General features: G+C 35.4%; 1 protein-coding gene across 3 annotated transcripts; it reads left to right on the top strand.

Annotated features, from left to right (window-relative positions):
* Positions 1–713: 713 nt before the first annotated feature.
* LOC106662840 (WD repeat-containing protein on Y chromosome) lies at positions 714–17,536 on the top strand. 3 transcript variants are annotated; one of them, XM_014387236.1, is made up of 20 exons: positions 714–921; positions 1,771–1,897; positions 1,964–2,071; positions 2,141–2,341; positions 2,397–2,508; positions 2,578–2,717; positions 2,780–2,983; positions 5,681–5,888; positions 5,946–6,157; positions 6,223–6,423; positions 9,267–9,511; positions 9,566–9,823; positions 9,895–10,008; positions 10,066–10,310; positions 10,369–10,581; positions 13,102–13,345; positions 13,424–13,592; positions 13,652–13,891; positions 13,951–14,030; positions 16,632–17,536. In XM_014387236.1, exons 1-20 carry the CDS (start codon positions 812–814, stop codon positions 17,449–17,451), a joined length of 4,251 nt encoding a protein of 1,416 aa, XP_014242722.1. In that variant the 5' UTR covers positions 714–811; the 3' UTR covers positions 17,452–17,536. The 3 variants fall into 3 exon arrangements, with proteins under 3 accessions (XP_014242722.1, XP_014242723.1, XP_014242724.1); XM_014387237.1 differs by lacking the exon at positions 714–921 and having other exon boundaries at positions 1,809–1,897; positions 1,981–2,071; XM_014387238.1 differs by lacking the exons at positions 714–921; positions 1,771–1,897; positions 1,964–2,071 and having other exon boundaries at positions 2,251–2,341; positions 2,402–2,508.
* The last annotated feature ends 572 nt before the right edge of the window (positions 17,537–18,108 follow it).

Here is an 18,108-nt window from a genome sequence, read left to right as displayed (position 1 = left end):
TTTGGTCTGCCTATCACAGAAATCATGAACCCTATGGATCAAGGTGTGGTCTTGAAGAAAAGAGCAAATGCATTTGTTACTGTCTAGCTTTCGACCTATTTTAAGATCATTATCAGGGCAAAACGATCTTAAATATGCCTACAAATTGTCATATTTAAGTTTTTTACATGCGGTCTTAAATTTTCTTGAAGACTTAAAAACTTAAACTCTACTGAATGTTAATTAGGAAATTTAAAAAATTTCACTAGAGTCCATTTAATCAGGAAGTTCGTTGGTTTTGCTATGTTGTGACAAAAAAAGGCACCATGTGTATATGTGGTATTTTATTATTGTAATTATATATACACATGTAAAGTATATAAAAGTGAATTAAATTAAAATAAAAGTTTTTATTTTTCGTACTGTAGATTGTTGAACGTATACATTGGTTGGAATTTTATTTATTTGTTTTCGACCTCATGGCATGGTCCTCTTCAGTGAGTGTGCTTGTCATGACACATTGCTGGAAAGTCCACTGTATAGGCAAATGTAACTAACACTGAAAAGGACCAAAAAACCTACTATATAAATAATAAGATTCGAAATTTACAGCAAAAAAAAAATTAATTACTTTAAAAAATATATAAAATAAAAATGTTCTTGTATGTCGCACATTTACACAACTTATATATTCCTTAAGAAATATAATTTATCTTCAAAAAACACATGTTTTGTTTTTATTTCCTATTTGCATTAAAATTAGAGTTAGGCAATAGAAGCTTTTCAGCTCTTAGGCTTTATTGATACGTTATAGCTGATTTAATCCTCAGACATGTCGATTCACGAATTTCAACAACTCGCCCAAGAGATTTCGTACTCTTTCGATGACACTGTGTACCTCGAGGAACGCCGGCCATTGAAATTTCCACACAGAACTCCAAGGTAACTTTAATGCGAATGAAAGTTCATTAGAAGGCAACAAGAACAACTCTTTCTGGGGTTTTCACTCACAAAAATTTGAATTTTTTAAAAAACCTAACCATCCCTAACTACTCCAGGTTGGCTACCACCAGGTGGATCTTAATACCCAATTTTATTTTAGCCAATGTAAAGACAGCATCCATTTGAACAAGCCATAATGTTTAGCCCTTCCTGAAAGCCAGAATTTGAACTGACTGTTTGTTGAGTCGTAGCCGACTCTGGTAGATCTTGACATAAAAGAAATAATAAACCAAATGCCTTTTAATATCTTTGCAAAGTTTAGTTTTTGTTTTTATCCTTAAGTCGACAAAAGTATGCAAACAAGGAATTAATAAATTTCTGTTTTGATCCCAATGATAAGTACATGTAAATTGTTGATACTATCCAAAATTCAGCGAGTGTGCATTCCAAATTAATCCAGAGTTCTTCAGATGATTATTATGCATTATTAACATTATTATTTTTAATAAGAAGGCAAGTTTATCTTGATTTTTGCTACTATATTACTGAAGTATTAAACTAAACTTAAATAAATAATTAATTCACTAATTTTGTGGTCCGCTTGACCAATTAATATACTACAATTAATTAAGGTTTTTTAGTTGAGATAAAAAAGTCAATGGCACAAGCGGGATTCGAACCCACGATCTTCGGCTTGATACGCCGCTGCTCTACCACTTGAGCTATCGTGACCTCGATCCACTAAAAAACCTTAATTGTATTAAATAAAAAACTTTTATAATAGTTGTTGGTTATTTTGTATGTGTGTACAAATATGTTGGTAAGATTAACAGGTAAATTATTTTTTAGCTTAGACCTTCTTGAAGTCACAGAACTTTTTGGAAATGTTGCATTCGAAGAGGAGGCGGTTGAAGGCTATTGGATTGTAGATCTTTTAACATTAGACGATCTCAAGAGTATACATACCGAATTTATTGTAAATAAATTCTCTATACTGTTTATTTTCATACGATTTTATTTGCAAAAGTGTTAAATTTCTCAGAATTTTGTCGACCACAGAGTAGACCAACGTCAGTTAAAGACTCTTCTTACAAGGTACAACCCAAAACTCAACTGGCCAGATGAAGAATTTAATCTCGTCTTCCTCAAGGTAAGCCGTATTAGTTCATTAAAATTAAAAAAAAAAAAACAGACGAAACTTTTGAAATTTGTAATTTAGATGGATGATGATTTTGATGGGTATTGCGATTGGGCTGATTTTATTGCTTATCTGCTCTACGAGCTACATTCGAAAGAAAATTTATTATCTCCTGATCAGCAACAGCAACTCGAGCTGCCAATAAATGAAACTACAATAGTTCTTCCTTCGAGACACAGACATCCGATCATTGCAGTTCTTTTCCGGCCTTATATCAACAAGGTATATAGAACTTAAGTATAACTTGATATATATTTTTAAAATAAATGTTCTAAAGGATAGAACCTGGGACTACGACAATGGAAAATATATGACAGTGAGTACAGATGGTGCTCTCAATATCTGGTCACTAGATTTTGAATTAGAAAAATCTCAATATGCATTTTACCGTAAATACCAGTTTTTTTAAAAATTACGACTATTAATGATTAAGATAAAATATTTCAATAATCTTTTAGCAAAGGAAGCAAAAGTGCAGAAGACAGTTGTGACAAGCGTTGTCTGCTTGACTGACGCAAATCTTATTTGCATGGCGACCAGAGAGAGGGACTTGCGCTTCTATGATATATCACTCGGCAATTTCCATTTGAAGAGTTGCGTAAGTAATTTTGAAATAAAATTTGTCTGAAAGTATTTACAAAAGGCTGAAGCCTGTTTCAGATTGTTGGCCTTCATCAAACGGTCACCGCTTTGCATTATCATTTCTACCAGGACGAGGAAAAGCCGTCTGTTCTGATCGGTGGAGATCTGGTCGGAAACATTTTGTTCTTAAAGTTGAAAACCAAGTCTGGCGGCCCGTTCAGAACACTTACTCAGACCAGCCAGAACGGTTTTGTTATAATTAAAATCGCAAGTTTGGAACATGTACGTACAAAAATGATGTATTTTTATAAAATAGAATAGAAATAGAAATATATTTAAAAAAAACACTTTCACAGTAGGGCTTGGCCCATTTACAGTAAGTAAAAAGATTTTTAGTTGAGATAAAAAAGTCCATGGCACGAGCGGGATTCGAACCCACGATCTTCGGCTATATACGCTGCTGCTCTACCACTTGAGCTCTCGTGACCTCGATCCACTTGGACACCAACTTCCTATCTCAACCTCACCTTTTTGAGTTTTCCCTCCTTTTTGCCATTTTTATCAACTAAAAACCTTAATTAATTGTAATATATTAATTGGTCAAGTGGACCACGAAATTAGTGAATTTAGTAAGTAAAAATATATAAAATAAATAACAAAAAGCTTACAAAATATAAATGCAAAAATAATTAATAAACAAAATTGGTATGATATTAACATAATTGAATATGAACGAAGAAGAGAAGTAGGCATAAAGTGAAAATGTAAAAGAGGAAGAAAAAGAGAAGAACAACAAGATAATGTTGAGTTAGTTTGATCAAATCAAGGATTGTTTCCCAAAAAAGTTGAAAGCTTCACGGCTGAAAGCTCAAAGGGCGTGGGCTGACCTAATATGCCACAGAAGGGAATTACACAGATGAGCCCCAGCAATCCTAAATGAATCATTCGTAGATTTGGATGATGGGCAGGTAGTGTCCAAGATCCCGCCAGAACCGGACCAGGTCAGCCCAGGCCACCGCTGAGTGGTCGGCTGCAGTGCACCTATTAAGTATAGACTTTTGAAATTTGGGCAACACCACTCCGATTCAGATAATTCAGACAGATGCAGATAAAAACCACTTACATCCCCTGGTAAGGCTGTGGAAAAGTCCGCATCTTCCCCGCAGTTCGGGGCACAACTTGCCTTGTGCACTTTCTTCGACCCCCCGTCAGCAACCCATCCGGCCCGCCCAGACCCATCCAGCAGAATCCCAGCCCACTCGGCTATCCGACTTAATTATATGCCCAACCCGGCGTTCTGTAGAAATTCATAAATACCTCTATAAACTTTTCTGTTACCTGATGCCAACAGGCTCTCAAAACAAAATGGCTTAATTACTTCTTTCGTTTTGTGCTCCGTGCAGGAGAGAAGTGTTTGAGAGTCTCTGGTACGTCACAGGTTGGGCAATTTGGCGACTGTCTCAGTCTGATCCTATACAAATAAGATCTGCAGATAGCATGGTTCCTTAAGTGCGTTGAAACTGAAAAGAATATTTTGCTTCCGTGTTCATTCTTGAACCAAGGAACAGTGGTAGGACTATTAAATATTGATCAGTAAGATGCTCCTCTTTTACTCCTGTTATACCAGGCGATCCATTCGTTCTTCCACATGGAGCTCAGCAAATGCTTGGCATCCAGTCTTGGAAGCCTGATGTCTGAGTATTCTCCTTCCTCCATTGCTATTTTTAATTTTAAATAAGTAAAAAAGAGAGGTAACTAAATAAATAATAAATCAATACCCAGAATTACCTTGTCATGTGTTGAGATGTGCTCTCTTCTTCGTAAACTTAATACAAATCTTGTGCAATTATTAAAAATATTCTAATTTTTTTAGAAGAAGTATGGTTAAGTGAAAACGAGTAGATAATACTGCAATAAGAAAAAAAAAAAAGAAAAAAAAGGTAGAATAGGAGTTTTTAATAGTCTAAGTTTTAGTGTCAAAGAGATAAATTTATATTTCCAAAATGAATTCACCCTTCTAGTGACAAAGCCTAAATGATCATCCCAAGATAATCTGATATTAAAAGTCTCACAAAAGTTTTTTACCTAGATCAAAAAAGGTATCTAAAGAGCCGTCAAGAGTAACGCAAAGAAAATCCTCAGTTGGCAGATGCGTGTTGTAAATAATTATCGATGGGGATTTGAGCGGATTGAGTTTGAGACCATTATTTGAAGCCCTTGATTAACCAAAAAGGTCTTTGTTAATGAGTTGAATGGAATCAGAGATTAAATGAGTGGCCATTGTATATAAATTTGGAGTAATTTAAACAAGAAGGGAGGTCATTAATAAAAATTGAAAACAATAATGCTCCTAAAATTGCTCCTTGAGGAATGCCAAACTTAACAAGGAGATCGGATGAAAGTTTTTTATAGGAAGTTTGACAACTTGTTTACAACCTGACAAATAAGTGGATATTAATTTAGAACTAGAGGACGAACAACCAAAAAAATTAAGTTTCCCAAAAAGTAGTCCAAATAAAAGTGGTTTAGAGTAGCAAAATAAAATTATTTTTGCATTAAATTTTTATAAGTTATAAATACACAATAATGTACGTAATATGTTCATGTAGAACAGTTCAATTCTGCAAGTTTATAATATTTTGGAGCCCATTTTTTTTTTAATATTTGAAATGCACTTGATTTTTATTTGAAGGTGTTTAAAAAAAATATGGAAATTTTTGAGACTAATTTGTCTTTTATATATATACTGCAAAAACAATTAAATGTTGTTGGTTTGTTTTAAAAAGTAAGCTCAGTACTTACTTAAACATTTATTTGTACGTTGTGAGAATTTACACCCATCAGCAGCATCTTATAGGTTTTTAAATAAAAAATTAAAAGATTTAAAGATATATTACCATTTTGCATCTACAAGTCGCACGGCCAAGCTGGCAAAAGGCTATCTATTGGGTTTTAATATATTTTTATATACGCTTTTAGGGTCAAATCCAAGGAATTAAATTTAAAATGTTTGAGGGATTTCAATCTGACTGGATACATCAAATTGAATGGTTTCCTGAAATATCTCAAATTGTATCCTGCCAAAACAAGTCGAAAAATTCCCTCATTGCGTTCGACCCTTCGAGCAAGGAAATAAAAATGAAATTCAGCATACCAAAAGGTGTCAATGTTTTTTGCATCGTGAAAGGTAATTTATGATTTAATTTTAAGATTGTCATTTGATCACTGAACAAATCTTTTGTAGACAGTGTACCGATGAGATACGTGACTGGTGGATATGACAGTGCGATTAGAGTTTGGGATCACATGCACAGTTTTGAACCCTTGGCGGTCCTCCATGGACACCACACTCCAATAGCGGCTATAATAGTACAAAACAAAGGCACTAAAATATATAGCCTAAGCATAGAAAAGATATTCAAAGTTTGGGACGTCAAGCAAAAAGCATGCATCATGGTACAAACATCTCTTTGTAGGATTTTATTTTTTGACACGACTGTTTAAATATTTTCGTTTAACAGACAGTTCCAGGGAAGCTATCCGACTTGGGGAAAGAGATACCATTCACATGTTTCTACAATCCTGTGTATAGGAGGTTCATTGCTGCAAATTATAAAATCAATCTGTTAAGACTCGGCCATGAGATAAATCACTATTATTCTGAAGGGTTTACACATGTTGCTGGAGCGACCAAAGCACTATTTAATCCAATTTTTAAATGTGTGAGTACAATGTAATATCAATTGCTCTGATCACCTTGGTGGCTTATCCGTTTCGCTATTTTTATGAAAATTTAACCAAGGTGATCAAAAACAACCTAGTTACAGGTTCATTCCATTCTCTTCGACAGTTGGGTGGTAGTTAAGGCCATATAGCTTTATCGAGGTAAAGGCAAAAAGTGTATGGAATTGTTTGGAATCCCTGGTGACCCTTCTGTGGCCAGAGTTGGGCAAAATCAAACTAATTCAATCATGATTAAGAATTTTTATTGAAATTTAATCATGATTGAATTAGTCATGAGTACATTAATCATTATATGATTTAATCATAATTAATTCAATCATGAGGTATGACTAAATCATATAATGATTAATTTACTCATGTCTAATTCAATCATGATTAAACTTCAATCAAAATTCTTAATCATGATTGAATTAGTTTGATTTTGCCCAAGTCTGGCTACAATGACCAACTTACCAAAATCCAACCGACTCCGGATAAAAATTTTGAGATGAGAGTCGTGCTCAAGGCCAACCTTCAAAAAGTGTTATAAACGAAAACCAAAGTTACATAATTATTCTACATGTCTATTTTATTACAATCAAGACCCCTAGATGGTGTATTTTCCAAATAATGTAGAAATCTCTCCTTTTAAGTGGAATAAATTTTTATTCAAAGAAATATTTTTTCCATTGATCGGTTATGTAAACATATTTACTTTTCAAAGTGTAGCTTGTTCTAGGATTTGTTTATTTTATTATTATTATTATTTTTTGACTTTTTATAACGACGGAGTTTTACTTATAATTGGAAGATTCATTTTCGTTAAATAAGGTGTTGAAGGATTTTCGTTTTGATGAAATAAATTTCTGTTAGAAATTTTTTTAAAAGTGATGAAGTTGTATATTTTTCATTTTTTGAGCATCCATTTGAACATGATTTATCGAAATTTAGTCACGACTAACTATATTGTGACTAAATTAGTCATGCCTCGTATTTAATTACTAGTCATGACTAAGTTAGCCATCAATCACATATGGCGACTAATGACTAAATTAGTCATTTACTACCAATCATGACTAACGGTCTGAGTGATCAATCATTAATCATTAGACATGACTAATTTTTGCCCAACACTGTCTGTGGCATAGGAATCCACACTATTAACGAATATCTCAGACAGAAGGACAAAAAGAAAATGAGGGAACTTTGGAATTCACTCATTGGACATAGGCAATCCAAGAATCTTCTAACCAATTTTGGTAGGAAAGAAATTACAGAATGTGTCAAAGGAAGCAGGAATAGACTGCGAATCCTAATAGGATTCCTAACAGGACACTGCAAGTTAAATGAACACTTGAAAAAAGTTGGAATAATCCAAGATGGCACATGCAGATTCTGCAAGGAGGCAGAAGAGACACCAACACATTTACTAACAAACTGCAGAGCTTCACTAGCCCGCAGGAGGAAATGTTTTGGGATGTATAATGTTGTCTCCCCTCTTGGTAATTACACCTCGGTCTTTCAGGCGGAGGTCTGGGCCAATGTTTGCTGCAGAACACTCATGGATAACAAGATTAAGGGAAAAATATTAAAATCTTTTCCGACAGTCAGGCCAGTCTTAAATCATTACAAAAAGAGTTATCAACATCTAGGCTGGTAGAGGAAACCGTTGAACTTATTAATAGGATTGCTACCAGGTACTAGAATAGGGTAACCCTCATATGGATACCTGTTCATAAGGGGCACAATGGCAATGAAGAGGCGGACAGCCTGGCCAAAGAAGGATCTAATACTGCGTTTGTCGGGCCACACCCGGTATTACCCCACTCTATAAGCACAGCGAAAGAGAGTATGCTGGGGCATGAAACAATTCCTTAAAGAATGGAATATGTCCCCCGGACACAGTCAATATATATAAAACAAACTGCAGAGCTTCACTAGCCCGCAGGAGGAAATGTTTTGGGATGTATAATGTGACCATAGAAGAGTTTCAACCACTGAAACCGGGCCTATTAATCCAGTTTCTTGAAAATGGGTCTCACCGATGTGCTTTAGGCAGAGCATGGGGGATACAATAGCTCTTAAAGGGCACAGTATACTATACCCTGAAATTACATGTACATATACATCTTGGAATCCCTGGCAGAAGTCAGTGACACTAATGACTAACCCTGGCAAGGATCCCCCCCTTTGCTCAGGAATTGTGAAATGTTGTCCAAAAAAATGGAACCAATATTAATTATCTAGGACCCTAACCATCCCTAACCATATCCTATCATAGCACCTTGCCACAAAGTAGTAGGGTACATCCAAAATGGATTCTTAATTAGTACAAAATCTGGTGGAGCAACACCCCCGCCTTGAGGCCCCCAAAGAGATTCATGAAAGGGCCATCTGCAAGCTTTCTAAGGAATTACTGGATGGTATCTGCAACAGAACCAGCATTTTGATAAGGCACTGCTGCCTAAGAAGGTATATGCACTGGACAGTAATACTGCCAGGAAGAAGTGGAGACCATAGAACACGTTTTGTGTTTTTGTGGAGGTCAAAGAGAGGAAAAGCTGCAAGCTTCTACACTAAGAAGCCTCTGGAAATGATATATAGGTTGATTAACAAACCTGAAGCTGGTTAGTGATGTGTAAAAATAGAGGAGCACAATGGATCCACTCAGGTGTGGTGCAGAATAGCTTGTGGCCACCTCTTTTACAGGTTCATTTATCTCACAGATCTCACACCGACATTTTATATTTTAATCATATCTTCATTATGTGGACCATAAATATACAATAGTGTACAAAAAAATTTTTTTATTAAACAATGTGTATTACATGGTTTTTTGTAGGTTGTGACCGTGGGCATGGATTCCAACATTCTTACGTGGAATCCTTACAATGGCAAAAGGATTCACATGATACGTAATGCGCACACAAAGGAGCAATATGGTGAGACCAAAGCTGTCGGTATAACGAGTGCCACATTTGGTCCTTCTTTAATCCACTTGCTTACCGGAGCGGTTGACGGGAGTGTAAAAATGTGGAACTTCTCTCTCGGCATTTGTCTCAGGGACATGCTAATGAAAAAAGATTGGTAATGGCGAAGAATTCAGCGTTGATCGGCTAATAGAATGATGTTTTTTTTCAGTTGTGTGACTGGACTGTACTGGATACCGCAAAGGCTCCTGGCTATGGGCTGGAACAAACACGTGACTGAGTGGGTGGATGAGGTGGAGATAGGAGACAGCAAGAATTGGCCGATGTACCACACTGAAGATATAACAGCATCGGCAATCTTCCCACCAAACATCATAGCGACAGGGACGTACAGCGGAGAATTGATATTTCTTAAGTTAAAGAATGGACAGCCATTTAAAATCCATTTTGTCGGAGTCCCCAACTTGGAGTAAAATATTAAACATTTTTACTTGTTAGACATTCTTCTTTAAAAAAAAAAATCTTTTTATTTATATTTAGCAATCGTGTTGGATTTGCAGTGAACCGAGGCATCCCTCTGAATTTGCGGTCATCATTTTGTGAATCCACAAAAGAAAAGAATATTTTTCGCTGCCACTGCTTAGAAGAGAAGAAGTGAGAAGTTACATATATAAATACAACTCATAAATGCATTAACTTTTCAAATTGTAGATGCGATTGTGAATGGATGTGCCCGTGTTTAGAAAACTGTGACTGCAAGGCCTCCGCTAGATGCAAGTGTGACCAGACAGTATTTTTCTATAAAGAAGGAAAAGAAATGGAAGATTTGGAATCAATGTTTGAAGGCTTAGTCAGACGTGATAAGGAGCCTTCAAAATGTGCAAAATCGCCGAAATTACTAGATTCAAAAAAGAAAAAGAAAAAGCCACAATCCCCCATTATAACCGGAACTGCAGGTCAGAATAAAAAAAATCCCCAAACTGATTCTTGCACGTTAAACCTTCATCTTTACAGGAAGAATGGAGATACATACAATGTATTTTCTCACAACCAGGGGGGACAATCTTGAAGAAGGCTCCTTACTCGCTTCTCTTCAAAACGGCTGGGTCCAGCTCTGGTCTAGCAACCCTGAAGGGGGATTAGTTAGCACTTTCTATGCAATACATGTCGTCGGCGATTATGTTACTGATATGATTGCAAATGCTGACAATTCTTTCCTCTTTACAGGTTTGTATAAGGCAGTTTTCATAGGGTGAGTGATGTACTAAATATGTCAAATGAACTCCAATTCTAAACAAAAATTTTTTAAAATTATTCTCAACATATTGAAATAAAATTGCTGTTTGATTTAGATTTGGAACACATGATTTTAATTTTTTTTTAAATTTCTATTTATTTTATAGAAAGTGTTTTTCAAAAAATAAATGAATATAGCATTTTTCAGTCAAATGAAACTTTTTTGCAATCAAATGAAACCTTTTTTCTATCAACTTAAACCATTTTTCAAGCAAATTAGTTTTTTTTTTTTTTCAAGCAAATGAAACCTAAAACCTAATGATAATAATTATGCAGAGGAATAAATAAATGACATTATAGTACTAACAATAATTTTTATGATGATTGAATATTAAATAATTGAATCGTAAGGCTTAGGTACAAACTCCACCCCACTCCATCATTCATAATTTCTATCACAGAAAGTTGCTCGCTCAAAAACACTTTTCTATCCCACTTAATTAAACTTCGATGGGGTGGATGTAGAAAAGTTTGATGAATACAGATCTTCACAAGAAACGTTCTTGTACCTAAGCCTTACGATTCAATTATTGTAATATTAATGTTACAACATTAACAAACATCATAAAAATTATTGTTAGTACTATAATGTCATTTATTTATTCCTCTACATTATTATTATTAGGTTTTAGGTTTCATTTGCTTGAAAAAAGGTTTAATTTGACTGAAAAAAGTTTCATTTGATTGAAAAAAGTTTCATTTGGTTGAAAAAAGTTTCATTTGGTTGAAAAAAAGTTTCATTTGGTTGAAAAAAAGTTTCATTTGGTTGAAAAAAGTTTCATTTGGTTGAAAAAAAGTTTCATTTGACTAAAAAATACTATACATATTTTTTTGAAAAATAATAATATCAGCTATTAAAACACTATATATATCATTACAACAACAAGTTCACAGATTTTAACTTGTATATAATCATGTGGACGCTTTCATGAATGTATATTAATTTAGGACAACAAAATTATAGGTATATACAATTTTTTTGCCCTTGTCCTTCCACATTAGCCACATAAAAATATGACAACGAACTAACAATACTTTAAACAATTACATTCAAAATTTTTGTTAAATGAGTGAGAGGATGAAATCGACTCCAAAGAGCCATCCACATAGTGGAAACCATCCAGCTGGCAGGAGAAGCGGGCCTGCCATTTATTGATAAACGTAATGCCCTTCTTGATTGGGTAACCAGGGTCTTATGGGAGATGTGAATAAAAACCACTAACATCGAAATAATTTGGAAAAGTCTACACCTCCCTGAGCTCTGGAACAAAACTCGCTCTGGAGAACCCCCCCCCCCTGGCCAAGATAGATAGATGTCTTTATTTTTTATAATCTTGTTACATAATGTTGTTATTATGATCTATTTACAAAAGTAAAGACATGCATTGCCACTGGTTGTGCAAACCGTTGTGGGTGAGTTGACCTTGCGACCTATTACATTTCTTTTATTTCATAATTAAATAAAATAATTCTCTTTTAAACCAATAGCATTACATTTACAGTTAAAGTTTCATTGATAGAATAATAATATCAAACTAATAATGACTTTAGGGCTAATCTATAATTGTACATAAATCATATTATTTCTTTTTAAACAATTACTAAATTGTTTTACACTTCATATTGATGTAAAATCATAATTTAAATAATATAAGTGAAAAAAAGTAAAGTAAATCAAACCAAAATAAATCAAAGATCAATAACAATAATTTAGGGATAACTAAGATAACAAATAAATGACAAGCAAATTACCCTTATATTATTTTGGCCCTCAAATCGTAAGCCGCTCTGCAGTAACGCACAAGCACTACCCAATTTTCCCCATTTATATATTTAATCATTTTTTGTGCTGGAGGCTTACGGTCATGAAAATAGGCCATTCTTAAATCGGATAGTCTGGGACAGACCACGAGAAAGTGAAACAGATCTTTTATCACGTACTGGTCATTACACAATGGACATCCCATCTCTATCTTCTTGTATGGTTGTTGTTTTAGTTTCAGGGTTTGGCTTCTTACTGCCATTACCCATTGTAAGTATGACCATGGGAGCTTTGCCAGCAAGTAGCTTTTATCTTTTAAATCAAAAATTAACTCCTGATATAGAGGGTATTTTTCTGTTTTCCTTACTCCTTCTAGAATTTCTTGGTGCCATAGTAGGATATTTAATTTTGCCCCCAATTATTTTGCCAATTTTGAATAATGGCAAAAAGGATGGAAAATTCAAAAGGTGGGGTTGAGATGGGAAGTTAGTGTCCGAGTGGATCGAGGTCACGATAGCTCAAGTGGTAGAGCAGCGGCGTATCAAGCCGAAGATCGTGGGTTCGAATCCCGCTCATGCCATTGACTTTTTTATCTCAACTAAAAACCTTAATTAATAGTAATATATTAATTGGTCAAGCAGACTACGAAATTAATGAATTTAATGATTATAAAAAATGTTTATTTTAAGGTCACGCTTTTGGATATGTCAAAATATGGCATATTTCAAATTTTGGAAGAGCAGGGCCACCAATAAAAAGGAGCATGCCAGTGCTGAGACTTATGTTTCCATTTCTCATTAAAGACAAAATACCAGGGAGGGCTAAGCGAGCTGCAAAAGGTCAATCTGAGCCTGTGCTTCTGTCTTCTTGTCGAAATCATGTTTCTAAAGTATCACATATTGAGCTAATAGAAGTTAATCAAATATATATAACGTAAGAGTTGCATACTCGAAACAAAAAAATATTTTTAATTGAACTGCTGAAAAGCTCGTAATGGAGAGTTCTTTTCAGGTGTGGTTTAGACAAAGCCGTTAGATTTTGGACGTATGGAGGCCAGTACATTGGGACCCTCGGTGGATGTTTACCTTGGCCAAAAATACCTCCAGATGCTCCTTTCAAACCATGGCCACACAGGATCCCACCAGATCTAAAACGTGTCGTTTCTTCTACAAGTCTAAAAGCAAGTTTTCCCAAAAGTTTTTATTCCAAGTTTGACTTTAACTTTTAAATATTTTACAGGTTTTGACAGACTGCTATGCTAAAGAGGTCAAGTATGATGATAAGTCCAACAAGACTGATCTGTTTTCTTCGGATGACGATGATGAAAAAAGGTACAAGAAAGTCATCGAAGCAAGGGAGCTCAAACACAAAATATACCCTGATTCGATGAAGAAAAATGTCCTGGGCCAATTTTTTAAACTTACTGATCTAAAAGTTACTGTCAAACCGCCTCCAAAATTGAATCTTCAGGATCCTGTGGTAAAATTTACAAAACTTCTTGCGTGTTGCTCAGTTTGTACGATTGTTTAATGTTTCAGCTGAGGGTGCTTAACTTAATGAAAACTACTGAAATGGATCCTGTCCGTAAACCTAAAACTCCTCCGTATGCTAGTCGGGAGTAAGTATATTTTACACTTTTTACATAGTGATGGTGATGAGGATACTAGGAAGCTATACTAGGAAGGTTTGTGCTCCCCAGGCACTTCTGGTTTCCTAGGCTTCCTAGTTCAGTGCAATCGTCTTGATTGAAAGAAGTACTAGGTCATTGATTGTTGCTGCTACATTTCATTCCCTAGTTTTTTATGTATGCTAGGTTATGGGTTATGCCACAGGTTATGCCTCTATTGAGATGTTGCTTCACATTTGAAGCTGTTATGGGCGGCTGTTTCTTCCTCTTAATTAAATAATCTGCAAATAAGATCATTGTTATGTACCATGAAGCTGTCTCTCTTCCCAATGGCCTTACCTCCTCCTTCCTCCCTCTAAAATCTGGGGTGCTCCAAGGCTCTAGCATATCTCCTATCCTTTTTTCCATTTTATTAATGATCTGCCCGACTCCATCCAGTCCTGTAACTATCACCTATATGCCGATGACTCCCAAATATACATATCCTTCCACCCTTCCGATCTTCACTCGGCCACTCTCAAGATCCAAAAAGACCTAAACTCCATCAACGAATGGGCCCATAAAAATTCCCTAGTCCTCAATCCGTCCAAATCCACCGCCATAATTATCGGGTCCAGGCAACTTCTCAATTCCCTCCCCAGCATCCCACCTCTCATGCTAAATAACCATCCCATCCCCTTCTGCTCTTCGGTTAAAAACCTAGGAGTAGTCTTTGACCAAAACCTTTCCTGGCATTCTCACAGTTCCCAAATTTCCCGCCATTCCATTGCCTCCCTCAGCCTGTTTCGTCGGTCCTGGCTTCTCTTACCTTTCTCCACCTGCAAACTCCTTGTATCTTCCCTTATACTTCCCTTCTTTAATTATAGCTGTTTGGCATACGGTGGTCTCTCAGAGGGGGAGAACGTGTGATTGAAGCGTTTTATGAATTGTTGCATAAGATTTGTGTACGGCACCCCACGGGGATCCCGGGTGTCGGGGTTGTATTCCCAACTTTCCTGGCTATTCCCCTCCTTCCGTGCACAGTATTTCCTAGGTTGCTTTCTTTTCCAGTCCATCCACCTGTCGTCCTCCTTACATCATCCAATCCCTCCAATTCAACTCCTCACATCACACTCGTAACACCCGCTCATCCCCAATTGACCTTATCTTTCCGCAACATACAACCCATACCTTCGAAAGATCCTTTCTGATCCGAGCCCCTAAACTCTGGAACTCCCTTCCCCTTTCTATTCGTCACGCTGCCTCCTTTTCCTCCATTAAATCCCACCTGTATAATCACCTCCTCTCCCTCCGAGCAGAGACCTCATGTTAACATTTGTTATTTTTGTTTAATATTCTTGTAATTTTTTCTTCTGTCCTGCCTTATTGGTATACATTGTGCCAAGATTTGTATCTTTTTTTTTTTTTTTTACTTTTAACTTCATAGAAGGAACTTCCTTTATTTATTTAATGTAAATTATTCTTAGGGGACACCAGTCCCAGAATAAAGTTATTTTTCTTCTTCTTTTCTTCTTCTTATGCAGATGTTATCTCAGATGCCAGTGGACGGTTAATTGTCCTATCACTTCTCTGAGTCTGGCCCTCTCCAACTACAGCAGTGAATTTGCTAGTCTTTAGCAAATTTTTCTATGTCTAGCACCCCTAGAATTTATCGCTCTCTTTTTATTTTATTTGGATCCAATCTGTGATGGAGGATTCTGTATTTGATTTTGTTATCCATAGTATAGGATTGGGGCCTATGTACGGTCTTGCAATTCCTCTGGCCAATGTGCCTGCTTTTTCATTACCCAAAAATCCTTTGTGCTCTGGCTCCCAAGATATCATCAGGTTGTTTCCCTGGGTTTTGGAAATTTTGGATGCAATCACTGACTATTTTTGATGTGATTTTTTTTACACGCTAATGCTTTTATAGCTGCTTAGCTATCCAGCCTTATGAGGATTTTTTGTCAGTGAAACTTCTTTTAAAATTTTCTATGGCACAAGCATTGATGGCATGTATTACTGCTTTAAAAGACCAAAGTGTACTTCCCAAATGAGTTTGATTGCTTATATTTTGGGGCTTGATATCCGATCCGTTCCTTCGTTTCTTTTAGAGCCATCTGTATACCATATCATAGTATCTGATGCTCCCCTGAGTTCTTTCTGTTCTTTACAGTCTGTTGAGACTTGACAGGATGTTGTAAAGAATGTTTCCGAGATCTCACTTTTTACCGCTATATCAATATTTTATATGCAGTACCTATTAGTATATAATTTTAAAACAAAGTTTACAATCTAAAGTTAAATGTCTTGAAGCCTAAATCTTAACATTTTAAATATAGGCTGTAAAATTCTGGATTCCACTGTTAGCATGATTGATTATTTACATTGTAATATAGCAGTGTACAAATACAATGCAATACTGCACTGCAGAGTGCAAACACTGTGTTCCAGTTAACCACAACTTAAAATAATCACTAAATACACCAGCTACTTTCAAATGCAATAACTTCTTTTTACATAAATATAATTTGGTAGGGTTAATTAGACTGCATTTATTCTACTTTTAAACTTTCATTCTAATTTTTAGATGGTTGCAAATATTTTTTTCAGAGACTGCCAAAAAAATTGGGAGGACAAGATGTCTATCATGCTAAAGCAAGCGAATGAGTCCAGGGGTCGTTCACGTTCTAAGCGACAAGCACGTTTAAAGAGAGAGAAACAAGAGTTGTCAAAAAATAATAATCATACAAGAAAGCATATTTTGGCTAGATTGCGTAGTCAGTCTAAAAAGCGTTTAAATTCAAAGAAGAAGTCAGCAGCAAAGAAGCACCCACTCATGAAAAAACAGAAAAAACCTCAAAACAGGAAGCGTTCTAGATCGGTTCAAACAAAATTCCGTGCGGAAGATAAACTACCACCGCGTACTCAATCCATACTGCATATAAAACATGATCAAAAGAGAGTTATGAGAATTCTACGAAAGGAAGTAAAAAAGAACCAACAGACTCAAGTTGTGCCTTTTAAAGAATCAGCCGAAATGTGTAAATGGAAGATGTCATTCAGCAGACTTACCAAAAATAGTCAAATACTCTTAAAAGAGCCGAAAAAGTCAACAGATATTACAAAGGGCAAAGTACAATTTAAAGTTGACAAAAAATTAGAAAAAGCAAAGAAGTTGAAAATGCAGATGATGGCAGCGAGAAAACAGGCTAAAACGCCCACAATCATTCATAAGGGAAAGAAATCACCAACCCAAATGAAAAGAGTCCGAGGCTTATATGCTTCTTCATATGAAATCCCTGACATAGTGAAATTAATCAAACATGCACATAAAAACCAATTAAAAAATTTAAGACTCAATTCAAGCAATATTGGCGAAATCATTGACTATCTTCTCGACAATCGATGTGCTACGGCTGCCATAGACTGAGTAAAGAAAAATGTTGACAAAAACAGAAATACATAAAATTCTTGTTGCACATAATTTAACATTGAATAGAGATTTTTCAAGTAGATTTTGATTTATTCTATTCATTAAAAACAAATTAAAACAATATACTTTAGGATTTAATCCATACCTGCTTCAAAATTGATTGAAGAAGCACCTAGCTGTTATTGAAAAAATTTATTTGATAAACCGTAGATCGTTATAACTGAAAAAGTTCTTTTTTTGTAGGCCTTTTATTGAAGGTGTTTTTAAATAAAAATGTGGTAGATGAGTGGTAAGCATGAAAGACTCTTGGTTCATAGGCACTGCAGTCATGAGTTCGATTCCACCATCACCCGTGGCTCTTTTTACCCTGCTACCCTTCCCCCAAGTACAATATGATGGAACAAATCGTAGTACTCTGGCTAATATACACATTCCTAAAGCAATAAAAAAGTACAGTTTTCACAATGCTTTGGTGATCCTTTTTCCATTTTCAAGAACTAAGTACATTTTATATCTTAAGCTTAATATAAACATTTTAAAAATAAAAGATAATTACGAGAAAAGTTGAAATCATCATGATCATGATTATGATAATGGTATTTGATCATTTTAACTATATAAGGTGGTGGTAATCTTCATTTTTGAGTTTGCAGT

Source organism: Cimex lectularius, unplaced genomic scaffold (assembly GCF_000648675.2).
Source record: "Cimex lectularius strain Harlan isolate CLEC.00 unplaced genomic scaffold, Clec_2.1 scaffold256, whole genome shotgun sequence".
Taxonomy (NCBI): Eukaryota; Metazoa; Arthropoda; class Insecta; order Hemiptera; family Cimicidae; genus Cimex; species Cimex lectularius.
The sequence above is the reverse complement of the archived record's forward strand: the minus strand, read 5'-3'. Positions and strand labels throughout refer to the sequence as shown.

Coding starts and splice junctions, on each gene's coding strand:
- LOC106662840 (XM_014387236.1), top strand. CDS start 812: ATGTCGATTCACGAATTTCAACAACTCGCCCAAGAGATTTCGTACTCT. Junction 2,509..2,577: donor ATCTCAATATGCATTTTACC/GTAAATACCAGT, acceptor ATAATCTTTTAG/CAAAGGAAGCAAAAGTGCAG. Junction 10,582..13,101: donor CAATTCTTTCCTCTTTACAG/GTTTGTATAAGG, acceptor GTTTATTTTAAG/GTCACGCTTTTGGATATGTC.